The sequence below is a fragment of the Pongo abelii genome, chromosome 15 (assembly GCF_028885655.2).
Source record: "Pongo abelii isolate AG06213 chromosome 15, NHGRI_mPonAbe1-v2.0_pri, whole genome shotgun sequence".
Classification (NCBI taxonomy): Eukaryota; Metazoa; Chordata; class Mammalia; order Primates; family Hominidae; genus Pongo; species Pongo abelii.
The window spans coordinates 72,010,722-72,025,727 of NC_072000.2; the positions used below are offsets into that span (position 1 = coordinate 72,010,722).

General features: G+C 43.9%; 1 protein-coding gene and 1 pseudogene across 2 annotated transcripts in view; one reads left to right on the forward strand and one right to left on the reverse strand.

Moving 5' to 3' along the window:
• The window catches only part of ZFYVE26 (zinc finger FYVE-type containing 26), a 73,614-nt gene that overhangs the window by 50,163 nt on the left and 8,445 nt on the right, over positions 1-15,006 (reverse strand). For both annotated transcript variants that reach the window (XM_009249178.4, XM_024231901.3), the window contains exons 5-14: positions 14,210-14,732; positions 13,379-13,509; positions 12,289-12,453; positions 12,052-12,140; positions 10,935-11,098; positions 8,904-9,107; positions 4,819-5,427; positions 4,477-4,560; positions 960-1,028; positions 397-548 (exon numbers count right to left, since the gene is read on the reverse strand). In XM_009249178.4, the coding sequence (XP_009247453.3) occupies positions 397-548; positions 960-1,028; positions 4,477-4,560; positions 4,819-5,427; positions 8,904-9,107; positions 10,935-11,098; positions 12,052-12,140; positions 12,289-12,453; positions 13,379-13,509; positions 14,210-14,732 (2,190 nt within the window). The remainder of the gene's footprint in view (positions 1-396; positions 549-959; positions 1,029-4,476; positions 4,561-4,818; positions 5,428-8,903; positions 9,108-10,934; positions 11,099-12,051; positions 12,141-12,288; positions 12,454-13,378; positions 13,510-14,209; positions 14,733-15,006) is intronic.
• Positions 5,799-6,482, forward strand: LOC112128803 (dnaJ homolog subfamily C member 9-like; annotated as a pseudogene).

Sequence of the window (15,006 nt, forward strand, 5' to 3'; positions counted from 1 at the left end):
GAGCAGAAATCATGCCACTGTACTCCAGCCTAGGCAACAGAGCAAGACTCCATCTCAAACAAACAAACAAACAAAAACCCATGTATATGTGCAGAGAAGGAGTCAAGGAGAGAAACAAAAGTTTCCATGTTTTTAAGTGGTGGGAGTGTGGCTGAATATTTTCTGTCACCTTTTAAAAACACTGCTTATGTTAAGAACCACAAACAATTCAATATCTTTCAATCCGCCCTGCTGAAGACTGGGCCTGGGCACATGGAAATCCCCTCTTGCTTCTGCTTCTTCTGCTTGATGTGGACCCCTGAGTGCTCCCAGGTGGTTCTGGTTGTACATGCTCCGAGCCTTACCTGATGCTAAGTCATTCAGGGGCTGAAAAGGTATGGCCTAGGCTCCCCTCACCTGATGGGCTTCTGCGAAGTTCCCACGAAGGATGCAGGATGCCAGCAGTGACTCAGGTGGGGAGAACATCATGGGGATGAGTGAACTTTGAGGATGGGGGTGCAATCTACTGTCCAGCTCATTCCGGCCGGACACGGCACTCAGACTTCCCTCTATTGAGACACAAGAATGTGTGGGGCCAGAGAAGCAAGAGGAATTGAGGAAATGCTATATTGCTGCCACCTCCCACCAAACTTTTATCTCCTCAATGTCCTTCTGTAAAAGGTCTGTAAATAGGTCTTAATTTTTCCTCAAATGAAAGGCAAACCTATGCTACCGTCTTTGAATACAAGATGCTAAGTGCCAACTACCTTCTTTGGGTATTTACCTCTATTTCTCTCTGTTGCTGGATAACTAAATTGAGAATGAAACAGTCCTTTCCCTTCTCCCAGCTAAAATCTGGCCATCTGCCAACCTTGAATAACAACCTTGACTGCTCAATCCTGGCTTTACACCATGGTGTATGGCAACTCTATATCAGGGCAAAGCTGCTCAAAGTTGGCAACTGGTGGAAATTTGCATACCTGACGTACTTGTGCTCAGCTCGCTACTTGTACTTTCCAGGGATGGGTTTGAACCTCTGTCTCGGCCATCTACAGGTATTGGGAAGAAGAGAGAAAGTCGATCATCAGCTCCTTACAGAGGAGGAAGTGTGAAGTTGGCTTGACAGCCAAGAACTGTGTAGTTAGAGACAGTGGATAATAAATAACTATGACACCTGCTGCTCCTTCTACAGTAAAACACAAGCTCCTATAGACCAAAGGCAAAGGGTGGGCTGAATATGGCAACAGGGTTCACCTGGGTAATAGCCTATACCAGTGGTTCCCAATCTGTGGGTCTCAGAGCCCCAGGAACTTTCAAGTGATTTTTAAGGGTCAGTGATCAGCACCTGCTCAGTAAGCACTGGCAGTATTCTGAAAAAATAAAAGCACAACTGTTATGACCAGGAAGTAGTAGGGACACAATATTTCCTGACATAGAAAAAGGTATCTTCATACTTGAAAAGGCAGACAACTGGCTGGGTGCAGTGGTTTACACCTGGAATCCCAGCACTTTGGGAGGCCATTGTAGCAGGATAGCTTGAGGTCAGGAGTTTGAGACCAGCCTGGGCAACACTGCAAGACCCTGTCTACACAAAAAATTAAAAACAAATTAGTTGGGCAAGGTGGCATGCACCTGTAGTCCCAGCTACCCAGAAGGTTGTGGCATGAAGGATTGTTTGAGCCCAGGAGTTCAAGGTTACAGTGAGGTATGATTGTGCCACTGCACTTCAGCCTGGGTGACAGAGCAAGACCCTATCTCTATTAAAAAAAAATGTAGGGAACCAAAGTCTAAGACCTGGCTGGCCAAAGACCATGATATTCAAAGTCTCAGAGAAAAAGCTTCTTCTCTTCTCAACACCAGGCTTCCTAACATGCTAGAGCTTTCTAACAGAGGCTCGCTATTCCTTAGCCTGGTCATTCGAGGGGCTGTCTCAGCCTCATGCAAGGGAGGCACCTCAGTTCACTGTCTGGAAGCCCTTTAGAAGGAACAGCTGTAGAAAAGAGATGATGGGTTGTACATTCTTGTGCTGAATGGGTCAAGTGGATGCAAACTCTGCCTTCTGACCCAAACCAATTAATGTAGCAGCTTAAGGGACTTAGCAACTCAACCTTGAAGCTTTCTCTCATGGCATCCTCCACCCCACCCAGTATGCTCACCTTTCATGTTGCCACTTAGCTAGAGCCTACTCATTCTCTGGAGCTTGGTTCAAGAGTCAACTCCTTCATGAAATCTGTTGCCCTGACATCTGCAGGTCATGCTGATATCCTCTTTTAAGACATTTCTTCTGTTTTCAGGCAGGGTCTCAGGTCACTTTAAATTTTCCATGTATACTGTCTAAGCAGGTACATTACAAATTGTTCGAAGTCAAAAGCCTAGCTTGTGCTCATTTACCTCCCTCAGGATACCTAGTATTGTTTAGCCCATAGGAAATCCTCATGAATTCCTTTTAATTTTTAAAAGATCAACACCAAAAGCCATAATGAAAACTTGATTCTCTAAAAATTTAATACTCCTGCATAATGCGCCTGTATTAACTTCCCTAAGGAAAGCCTATAAGTGGAATCAAAAGGCAAAATAGAGAAAAAATAATAGCACATGATGAGAAAATATTTTCTGTAATGTATAAAGAGCTTTGTAAAATTCAACATAAAAGAGCTTCCTAAGAGAAAAATGGACCTTAGACATTAGGCAGTTTACAGAAAAATATAAACAGCCAATAAATATATGAAAAGATATTCAATCTCAAACTAAAAAAATACTGCTAAAGCAATGAAACATCATTATTATATTAAACATATTGGTGAAGGTTTTAAAAAATCTAATACTACTGACTGATGAGAGTATGTGCAAACAGGCAATCACATACAGCTTGCAGAACTACAAATAATAGCAGGGAGAGAAGGATGGGGAGAGGGTGATTAATGAATATAAAATCAGAGCTGGGTAGGAGGGATCAGTTCTGCTGTTCTGTAGCACTGCAGGATGAATATGGTTAACTATAATCTATTATATATTCTCAAAAACCTAGAAGAAAGGATTTTTTTTTTTTTTTTTTTTTTTTTTTAGATGGATTCTCACTCTGTCACTCAGGCTAGAGTACAGTGGCACAATCTCAGCTCACCGCAACCTCTGCCTCCCAGGTTCAAGTGATTCTCATGCCTCAGCCTCCCGAGCTGGGCACCCACCAATACACCCAGCTAACTTTCATATTTTTAGTACAGACAGGGTTTCACTATGTTAGCCAGGCTGGTCTTGAACTCCTTACCTCAAGTGATCCATCTGCCTCGGCCTCCCAGAATGCTGGGATTACAGGTGTGAGCCACCGTGCCCGGCCGAAGAAAGGATTTTGAATGTTCACAACAAAAAGAAATGACAAATGTTTGAGGTGATAGATATTACTCCAATTTGGTCATTACACATTTTATAAACATATTGAAATATCACTGTGTATCCCTTAAATATGTACAATTATTATATGCCAACTAAAAATAAAAGGGAGGCTGGGCCTGGTGACTCACGCCTGTAATTCCAGCACTTTGGGAAGCTGAGGCGGGCAGATCACTTCAGGTCAGGAGTTCAAGATCAGCCTGGCCAACATGACAAAACCCCATCTCTACTAAAAATACAAACATTAGCCGGGCACGGTAGCGCACACCTGTAATCCCAGCTACTCAGGAGGCTGAGGCACAAGAATCGCTTGAACCCAGGAGGCAGAGGTTGCGTTGAGCTGAGATTGCACTACTGCACTCCAGCCTGGGCAACAGAATGAGATGCCATCTCAAAAAGAAAAAAAAAGGAAATAAAAATAAAAGGGGAAAAATAATAAGACCTACTTCATAGTATTGTGAGGATTAAATAAGTTAACAATTATAAATATAAGGAATGTAGAGCAGCATCTGGCATACAATGAATACTTAGTATTAATTCTTATAGAAAAAAGAAATACATATTGGTCTACCTTATTTTTAAGGCAACTGGGTAATATCTATATATTATATCCATATACATGTGACCTAGTAATTCTGCTGCTAGGAGCTTATCCTGTATTTACACAAGTATGCATAGACATGTACAAGGTTGTTTACTACAGCACTGTTTATAATAGTAAACAACTGGAAACTTAAATGTCTATGAACAGGGTGTTTCTGACAATGGAATACTAAGCAGTATTTAAAATGGTAAGTGAAAAAAGTTCTCAATTAATAGTATAATACATCTGTATATATAAAAGGATATAAATGAAAAAAGCAAGCTGCAGTTCTTAATATATAGTATAATGTATGTGTATATATAAAAGGATATACATGTTTATATCACATGGAAAATTTCTGGAAGGATACATAGGAAACTATTAACAACGGTTACCTTGAGGGAGTGGGAATAGGATAATTTTACAACGCTTTTGTTGTTTTTGACCATGTGCTGTTTCTTAAAGAGTATTAGACAAGCAGCATTACACCACTTGCGTAGTGCATGGGAATGAGCTCTTCAGATTACCTGCCTGGCTCCTTCTTGTCCGATGACCCCGGCAGAGACTGGGATGACGTGTGGTAGGCTGGTATCTTCGGGAAGGTTGCTCTTCTGAAAGAGCAAACCCAATGGAACATAAAGGAGAGTGATCAACTTTGATTTGGCCCTTTCTTGGCGTAACAGGTTGGGGAAGATTTGCACTGAGCTCTGAGACATGGAGCATACCCCAGTGTTCTGACACTGGTTGTCATGGTGATGATATGCCCTGAGTTATGGGGTGACTCCCATGTACTCCTAGCTCTCTCCCATATTCCCGGGATCTTTCTCCCTCCCCACCTTCTGGTCCCACCAGTTCCACCCTTCTCTCACCTGAACGATGGTTGCTTGTCACCACCTTGTGTCTCCACTGGGCCTCAGAGACAACCTTGGAAAGTCGATGCAGGCGGCTCTGCAGTCCATCTCTGCTTCCTGAGCAGCTCTGACCTTCTTGCTTTGGCTTCTCAGGGGGGCTGCGGCTACTGATCTCATCCAGTTGCTCTTGGAGAAGCCTGAGGAAGGCCCCTATTGCAAATTCATCAGCCAGAAATCCACTGATACCACTAGTAAAGTGTTTTAAGTCCAAAAAGCTGTGCCTATGAGGCCCTGGGTAACTGTCTTTTGGCTCTGCCTTCACACGGCTTGGCATTGTATAAGCAAGGGTCTTTGGGACTCCCAGGGAACCCCGTTCTGACTTCCTTTCAGGATGTGCTATGTGCTGAGGGCTCTCTGATGGGGACCTCAAACCTGAGGGGCTCTTCCCCTCAATGTCATCATCCTCAGCATAGTCCTCAGGCAAGTGAGGCTCTGGGTGAAGATCAGCAGAGGTGATGAGAAGCAATGAGAAGATGTTTTCCAGAAGCTCCAGGCACAGGGAGTCAGGAATACTGCACAGATACTGTTGACACCTGGCCAGGTAAGTTGAGAAGAGATTTGCAGCACCTACAAAAACATGTACAAGAGAAGAGGCCAGAGAAAGAGAAGACAGAGAATGCAAACATTAGAAACGTTACCTCCCAGCGTCAAACATTCTCGCAACTTTAGCTCATTTATTTATTTTTTAATTATAAGGGAACTGAGGTTACAGTGAGAAGAATAAGAGACTTCTTAGGATGTCTTTTCATGATTTGCAGAAAGATTTTGCTATTTTAAAAGTACAGCTGGCCGGGTCCCGCCCCGAGGCCGACGGGCCGCCTGGGCCTCTCCAGCCTTTTGGCCACCAGGCCCCGCGCCCGGGGAGCGCGCTGAGCTCCGCTTAGCGCCTCTGATCTTTATTTCTTGCGCCGCGGTTTCGGTGGGAGGGGCGGGGGTGATTTACGGATACTCTCTGCCCTCAGATCCTGGGAAAAGTCTATTCCGTTCTCAGTGACAAAGAACAGAGAGCAGTGTACGATGAGCAGGGAACAGTGGACGAGGACTCTCCTGTGCTCACCCAAGACCTAGACTAGGAGGCGTACTGGCGGCTACTCTTTAAAAAGATATCTTTAGAGGACATTCAGTCTTTTGAAAAGACATACAAAGGTTCAGAAGAAGAGCTGGCTGATATTAAACAGGCCTATCTGGACTTCAAGGGTGACATGGATCAGATCATGGAGTCTGTGCTTTGCGTGCAGTACACAGAGGAACCCAGGATAAGGAATATCGTTCAGCAAGCTATTGACGCCAGAGGGGTCCAATCCTATAAGGCCTTTGTCAAAGAATCGAAACAAAAGATGAATGCAAGGAAAAGGAGGGCTCAGGAAGAGGCCAAAGAAGCAGAAACGAGCAGAAAGGAGTTGGGGCTTGATGAAGGCGTGGATAACGTGAAGGCAGCCATTCAGAGCAGACAAAAGGAGCGGCAAAAGGAAATGGACAGTTTTCTGGCTCAGATGGAAGCAAAGTACTGCAAGTATTGCAAGTACTGCAAGGAGGAGGGAAAAATCTGCTCTCAAGAAATAAAAGAAATAATAGAATTTTTCTCTTCAAATAATAGAATTTTTCTCTTCAAAGGTCCTTAGGTGTAAATTGATGCCATGGTAGGCAAGGTGCAGGCAAGATTTGAAGGCAAAAGTCAACTCAACTCTTGAGAAAAGATGTCTTTCCAGCCTGAATTTTTCAGATTGACTAGACTAAGCAGAATCTCTCAACCTGATCTTAGTATTTCCTAGAAAGCACTTGACATTGTGTGAGGTCTCACCTGAAGGAACTTGGTGGTGACAACTGGGAGGGTGGAGGGAGGCAGTGTCTTTCCTGACAGCACTTGCCTCCATGGGTCTTCTGTGCACAGAACTCTATCTAGGATGTGGTTCTGTTCATGCTGTTTTCTGTGATGTGTGTTGTCTGTTAGAATAGGCTCTCTACCCAGCTAGAACACCTTCCAAACACTTGCTGGACAGCTATCTTCCACATCCCTCCCAGTTTACATTTGGTCTTAATGATTTTGAATAGACCCTCTCTTCATTTTACTCAGCCAGGTTTTGTACTGATGTACAGGTATTAAATTACTTCAAGCATTTTTGTAAGAGTTGTATATGATTAAATAAAAAAAGTAAAATGTGATGGTTAAGTTCTGGGGGCTTTGTAAATGATCCCAGTAAAATGTGACCTAGAAAAAATGTGAATGGTGTTTAGGATGAGAGAAAAGGGGAAAACAATAGCCCTGGTCAGCTTTATAATAGACAGCCTGGTTTCCCTAGCATAAAGAGATGTATGTTATAGTCCTGCCACTAATTGCTGAAGGTCTTTAGTTGGGTCACTGAGCTTGTCTGAATCTGTTTCCTTTTATAAAAGAGTTATTACATCAAAACAAAGAGTGAAATCCAAATTTTCAAACTGTATGTATTAAATATGTCCAGTTTTTTGGTTAAAAAATACTTGCATTGGCTTTGAGAGAAAACACACAGGGTGAGGGAATTGGGCTAAATGACTTCTTAGAGGCCCATTTCTGACTGTTTAACTTTGAAAGGCAAGCCATATTGATCCAGTTGTTATAGTGAACTCATAGTAATGGTTTGTGAGAACAATACAGAGATTTTCATTTCTATGTAGATGAGTTGGTATGAGAATATATAGAATTTTTTTAGGGACTGTTTGAATCTTTGATTTGTAGACTATTAAATATACCATATGCATAAAGTAAGCCTTTAGCTCTAAGGTAGAGATGACACATTTTCAGTTTGTGGCTACAAATAGGTTAAACATAGTTTTTAATTGTATTAAAAATGTAATTTAATGCAGGTTGTTTGAAGCATCTGTCTTCATATGATGGCATTAGAACACCTTGGTATAATAAAAAGTTACCATAAAAATAAATAAATAAATAAAAGTACAGCTGGCCATGGGCAGTGGCTCATTCCTGTAATCCCAGCAGTTTGGGAGGCCGAAGTGGGCACATCACCTGAGGTCAGGAGTTCGACACCAGCCTGGCCAACTGGTGAAACACCATCTCTGCTAAAATACAAAAATTAGCCGGGCCTGGTGGTGGGAGCCTATAATCCCAGCTACTCAGGAGGCTGAGGCAGGAGAATCACTTGAACCCAGGAGGCGGAGGTTGCAGTGAGCCGAGATCACACCACTGCACTCCAGCCTGGGCATCAGAGCAAGACTCTGTCTCAAAGAAAAAAAAAAAAAGTACAGCTTACTGAAAACTAAAACTCATTATTTTGTATCTGCTTTGTAAATGTTACATTTTTCCTCATCCCTGATAAGGACTCTATATTTCAGTTCCAGGAATGAAGGTAACATGCAGACCCTTTACTCCTCAATTCTATTTCCACTTATTTTTACACTAAAGATGATCATGCCTACTTAGATCTCTTAAGAAATCCTTAATAGGCAAAAATGACCATGCTAAGAGGTAAAGATCTATTCCAAAGCTAGGAGAGAGGGAAAACTGACCACTAGTCACAGAAGGCAAGTTAAATTATTCAGAAAAATGAGAGAAGATAGGACGATTAGGTTGGTACTTTTCACACTGTAGGCTGTGACCTATGAAATTGCCTTAGAAGGCTACATTTAAAAAGATGAAATAGGAAAGAAAAATAATCAGGAGTGTGCTCTATGAAGTAAGCATTGTTTTTAAAACTTAGTTTATATATCACATATATACACATACATATGTAAACACACAAATTATATACCTAGGTGCAAACTGGAGTAGGATGTAAAATGCCATTCCTACCGTGAAATATAGTTTTTAAAAAAAGCATTTAGAAAACACCATACTAGGTGATCAGACTCTGTTAAAACTTAGGCAATCACTTGCTTTTTCCATGTCCCTTTGATTCAGAGGCTGACAGATGGATGAAACTATCCCTGGGTGAAATAAAACCAAGGCCATCACCCCACTTCCAATCTTGGTAGAAGAGGGTAAATACACGAAGCACCCACTGGCATAGGTTGTTACCAGCTTATCTCAGGGATGGAGGGAAGTGCCGTACCTGGGGAGGAGAGAGAGTCATTCGCTGGCTCTGCAGCTGAGGCCAGGTCCTCAGAGAGGCTGTCTTTGCAGTCCTGGCACTGGGAGTGCTGGTGTGAGTTTACACAGAGGGCATAGATGGCATACTTCATGGCACAGAAGCCCTGGTAGAGTGTCAGGTTCTGACACTGGCTCAGGTGCTCAGGGACTGGAGCATCAACTGCATCTGAATTACAAAGAGAAACAGGCTGAACTTGAGAGTTAATTAATTCAGGCTGCAAGTATGGGTGAAGCAAAGAGATGCTGTGCCGTACTTAGAGGTCCACTTGTAGGTTCTTACCCTCTCTCCTTTCTGTCGGTCTGATCTGTGTCACTTCTAGGGCTTTTCCTCTAGTCAGTATCAACTTTCAGTTCCCTGCACTTCCTTTCCCCCACTCACCTCCCTTCTACATATCCCATGACTTCTACATGGCATTATTGCCCAGGGCCAGGACTTGCACCTGACAGTGAGTGCCTCCTTAAATTTTGCACCTTAAATGTCTCTCTTGCCTCACCCTAGTTGCAGCCTTATTATTACCTCTTTTTTGCCTTTTTGAAGTGTGCCCCAGTGGGTCCAGGGATCAGATTTAAAATACTGTATTTCTTTGGAAGGCCTGTATACTTACGTGTAGGAGCAGAGTTCCCATTCCTACAGGAAATCTGCTAAACAAGCTGCCTATCTTTCCAGACAAAAAAAAAAAAAAAACATGGAATGTAATAACACTGGTTCTCCAATTAGTAGTAGGTTCTTTTGAAAAGTAAAGCAACATCCAGGCTGGGAAATCTCAAATGCCATAAAAGAAAGTTTGTGTCTCTCAAAGGTAAGTGTCTCTGACCTGTGTGGCAGATTGTGACTATACAATGATACGTTTCTTAAGAACAAAAAGAAACGTATACATTCCACAATGTATATATGCATCAACACATCACTTGTATTCCCAAAATAGACACAATTATTATTAGTCAATTAAAAATAGGGTAAAACTATATGGGGTATAGTGATAAGTGCCTGTAGTCCCACCTACTGGGGAGGCTGAGACAGGAGGATCACTTGATCCCAAGAGTTTGAGACTAGCCTGGGCAACATAGCAAGGCTCCTTCTCAAAAACAAACAAATGAACAAAAAACCTTGGTGAGAATTCATCTGAGAGGGGAGGGAAATAAGATAAAACTTAAAGAAAAAGAGCTTTTTAATGGGGTCTTGAATTTAAGCAAAGATTTTAGGTTAAAAAAAGGCTTTGTTCCTGTTTCAGACAAGTCTTCTTCTTTTTTTGAGACGGAGTCTCCCTCTGTCCCCCAGGCTGGAGTGCACTGGCACCATCTTCGCTCACTGCAACCTCCACCTCCCAGGTTCAAGTGATTCTCCTGCCTCAGCCTCCCGCGTAGCTGGGATTACAGGCGCCCACCACCACACTCGGCTTATTTTTTATATTTTTGGTAGAGATGGGGTTTCACCATGTTGGCCAGGCTGGTCTTGAACTCCTGACCTCAAGCGATCCACCTGCCTCGGCCTCCCAAAGTGCTGGGATTACAGGCATGAGCCACTGCGCCCAGCCCAGGCAAGTCTTTCTTCTAAACCTCCTGATCTGTTATATGGAGTATGAAGTGGAAATGGGAGAAAAGGCACAAAACATGCTATCAGAAAGCTTATAAAACATGAAGCCACTCACTAAGAATTTGCACAAACACTGACTAACAACGCTGTGTATTCAGAAGGCAGTTTCTAATTCTGTTTCACTGGAATGAGGCTGTAGTAGTGGTTCCTGTGATGGTTCCACAAGGACAAAGAATGCAGGATCATACTCACAGGATTCCCTACACCTCACCAAGAAAGAGGAGGAATGCCCTATATCCCATAAACTGATTAGGACAAACAGCGCTCATTTACAGGAGACTTCCTCACCACCCTCTTGAAATATCTCAGCAATCACATCTGGATAAATCTCATGCTGGAAGAAATGTGTAAGAATGTCCTAAGAGGAACTCCTGGCCAGGTCATTCCATCCCAACTCACCAGGCTCTTGCTGGGGTTCCTTGGCTGGCACTTTCTGTAAGAGCTTGAGAACATCTTCCTCCCTGAGGGCTGGAAGGTTTGTAAGGTGATGGATAGTGTAGAGTACTGAGTGGCTGTCTCCACCGTGTAAATGACACAACAGATCTCTCTTTGGTATGGGGTTGCTGAATGGAAAAGTTGGGAGGATGGAAGAGAGGCAGTTTATATTATTGCTCGAAGAAAGATCAATCTCCATTCCCTCTTGTTCTTCCTCTCTGGACCATAACGCCACAGGTTTCACTTCCCTACAAACTAAATTTTAGTTGGTTTGGGACTGAGCATTAACATTTATTTACCCTCAGGGAAGTACATCTATCAAACCAGCTCTAGTTGTCTAGAAAGGGCCTAGAAAGGGCCTTTCAGATCAGTAGGGTCTAGAAAGGTCCTACAGATTGAATTTTCTAATTTCTACACCCTCTCTAGCTTCAAATGAACACAAGTTTCTTTGACTATACTTTAAGTAAGAGCCCCTTGCTACTTCCCCCTCTGCCCACTCTACTTCAGAAAGTGCTGGTGAAGTGGGTGAAGAACAAGATAGAAACCTAGGTCCAGGCTAAGTTACCAGAGAAACACAGGGCCTCATGCACAGTTCAATAAGCATTTGTTGAATAAAAGTGTGATCCAGGATAACACAAGACCAAGAATGTGGATGACATTATGAGCTGTGTGACTTTGGACAAGTTATTTTATACCTATGGGCTTCAGTTGCCTGACTTTTATAATGAAGATAATATTGGTATCTACCCATAGGATTATTGTGAGGCTTAACTGAAATCATCCATGTAAACGGCTTACAACAATGCCTGGCTTATGATAAGCGCACTGGAAATGTGAGCTATTGTTCTTTTTATTGCTGTCTTCCTAAAATTATCCTCTAGTTATGACCTGGTGGTCATGGTGAAGGTAATAATTACTTGTGTTTCTTTCTTGGTTTAATAGCTGGAACAATTTTTAGTAGCTGGTCAACATTGCCAACTCAAAACATTTATGTGGAAAACGCCTTGAAATGGCCACACATGCGGAACACAGGGTCAGCTGTGCCCTGTGGTGGGCAGGCACTGACTGCACAGGGCCATACCTGCTATGCTGTATGCACCACTCCAGGACCTCCAGGTGAGCCCACAACCCATCACAGGCATCCCTGAGGAGCTCATCACAGCCTGGGTCCTATGTTGATATGGGAGAAGAAAGAGATGCTGACTCAGGCATCTGGGGTTACAGATTATGACTGATTTTAGGGCTTTGCATTCAGCCTAAGCCCAAAGCCCCATGGCTCTCACTTCCAGAGCAGCCTGGGATGCTGAGTGAGAGTTACCTGGGTCCTGTGCAGGGTCTGGAGCAGCCTCTTGGCTGACTCTAGGCTCTGGCAGTGTGTCCAGCCCAGGAGCACAAGCAGGCAACTAAGAGGCCTGAATTCTCTATCAAGTAGGCAGCCAAGATTTGGGAAGTCTTCTTCTTTCAACAATGTTAGTGCTGTTACCTGTAAGTCAAAGAAAGCTGTTATAGGAAGCTATGTGGATGAGACAGAATGGGTTCTAGCTTACTGCTCTTTAGAGAAAGAAGTATTTGAGTACAGCAGGGAGATTTCTGACAATAACAGGAGTGGTTGGCTGGGCGTAGTGGCTCACACCCGTAATCCCAGCACTTTGGGAGGCCAAAGCAGGTGGATCACTTGAGGTCAGGAGTTTGAGACCAGCCTGGCCAACATGATGAAACCCTATCCCTACTAAAAATAGAAAATTAGCTGGCATGGTGGCACATGCCTGTAATCCCAGCTACTTGGGAGGCTGAGGCAGGAGAATCGCTTGAACCCAGGAGGCGGAGGTTGCAATGAGCCGAGATCGCGCCACTCCACTCCAGCCTGGGTGACGATTGAAACTCTGTCTCAGAAACAAAAAAACAGAAGTGGTGAATTGAGTAAAATAAATGTTTATGAAAATACAGACTGTGAGCTCCCTGAAGGCAGAGACTGACTTCTGTTGTAACTCCAGCTCCTATTACAGTACATGGCACACAGGATGAGATTAATAAATATCTGCTGAATTAAACTGAAGCTCAGTTGCAATCTGGAAGGAAAAGGTTAAAGTAATTAAATTCTTCTGTCAGCTAGGCAACATATTGTTGCCACTGCCTTTTCTTTCTTGCATCCTCCAGAAAGCACACACATATACAACATTTTAGTTTCTGCCAAAGGACCGACGTAAAATGACTGCAACTGTAAGTATGAATGGTACTGATTCTCAGAGTCTCCTTTCCCATGGGACTGTGGGAGGGACAAAACCAAATGACTCAACACTAATTAGACTGCTTTATGGTGGCTAAATGAGTGGGAGAGAAATGAGGAATGAAAACGTCTGGGGAGAATCCCTGGGTACCTCTGTGATGAACAATTAAGCTTGACTTACCAGAATCTGCTCGAGGAAGTGTTTGTTGTTGCTCAGGCAGTAGAAGTAGGCCACTTTCCAAGCCTCGGCTGGGTCGGGATTGGAGAACAGGGCTAGCATTGCCCGCTCAGGATCGAGATGATCTGGTGAGACTGAACATCAAACAAGATGGTTATCAGGAAACCAAGAGCTCTTCTTTTCTAAGCTAGAGCCCATTTGAACAACCAAGTGATGTAAGAGTTTGCTCTTTTAAAAACTTAGGCTGGGTTTTCCGTACTTTATCTTAAAGAATCTTTACTTCCCTTGGGAGCTTCTGAAAAGCTGTTTCCTGCTATTGCCATTACTTTATTTTTTTTCCTCCCAGCACCTCTATCTTACACTAGAAAACCTATACTTTTATTTATTTATTTATTTTGAGATAAGGTCTCACTCTGTCATGCAGGCTAGAATACAGCGGTGCAAACACGGCTCACTGCAGCCTCGACCTCCTGGGCTCAGTGATCTTCCTGCCTCAGCCTCCTGAGTAGCTTGGACCACAGGTGTGTGCCACCACGCCTAGCTAATTTCTAAATTTTTTTTGTAGAGATGGGAACTCACTATGTTGCAGAGGCTTATCTTGAACTCCTAGCCTCACATGATCCTCCTTGCCTTGGCCTCCCAAAGTACTAGGATTACAGGCCTGAGCCACCATGCCAGGCCTGTACTTTTACAAAAGAGCATCATACCCACTTTTGCTTAGCCTCCCCTATTAGATGTCCTGAGCCACACGGAAGGCACCAGTCTAGAGCCTCCAGCAAGGCTAGGCATACTGGAATTACTGAAACTAAAGGAGCAGCAGCAAAGGGAACACACCTTTTCCCGAGGCTGTAGCCCTCAGTGGCTTTTCTGTGACCTTCTCTGCATAGGTATGGCCATACAGGGACAGCAGGCCCCGGCTGGCCTTGTGCAGCAGGCAGCTGAGCAGCTGCTCCTCCCGCAGGGGATTCCCCTCGGTCCTGCAGGCCTCTAATAGTTCCTCACACAGGAGACGCAACTCAACTCCAGGTGGTTCTGCAGGGCAACGCAGAGTCCGCAGGGCTCCATAGATGGCATCGACTACCCCAGGGGGCACCGAATCAGGGCCCTGCAAAGCCCGCAATGCCTTTCGAATGAGGTCCACCAGTGCATTTTGCAGAGGCCAGTGACAGAGGCCAGTGCCGTCATCCTCCCCAAGCAGGAGCTCCAGCAGGGCCTGTGCTGGCTGGGGAGACTGCCTCAGGAGATCCCAGAGCACAGAGACAGCTTCGGAGCTGAGACAAGGAGTCCAGCTCTCCCTCCTTGGATTTCCGTCAGGCACGTGGCCTACTGCACCCTGTGTTAAGGTCTCATACAGCTCCTAAATAGAGGATGAAGAAAGGGTGGATTTCCGTCAGGCACGTGGCCTACTGCACCCTGTGTTAAGGTCTCATACAGCTCCTAAATAGAGGATGAAGAAAGGGATGGGTGGTGGGCATGCCTGGAATGGTATCACTTGTGTGCCTTCATGCTTTCCTCTTTTTCAGTTTACTTACGTAATAGTAGCAGTAGCAAATACTTATGTCTTAGTTACTATGTGTTAGACATTGTTCTAAGGCCCTTGACACAGAAAAATCAAATTAATCCTTACAACA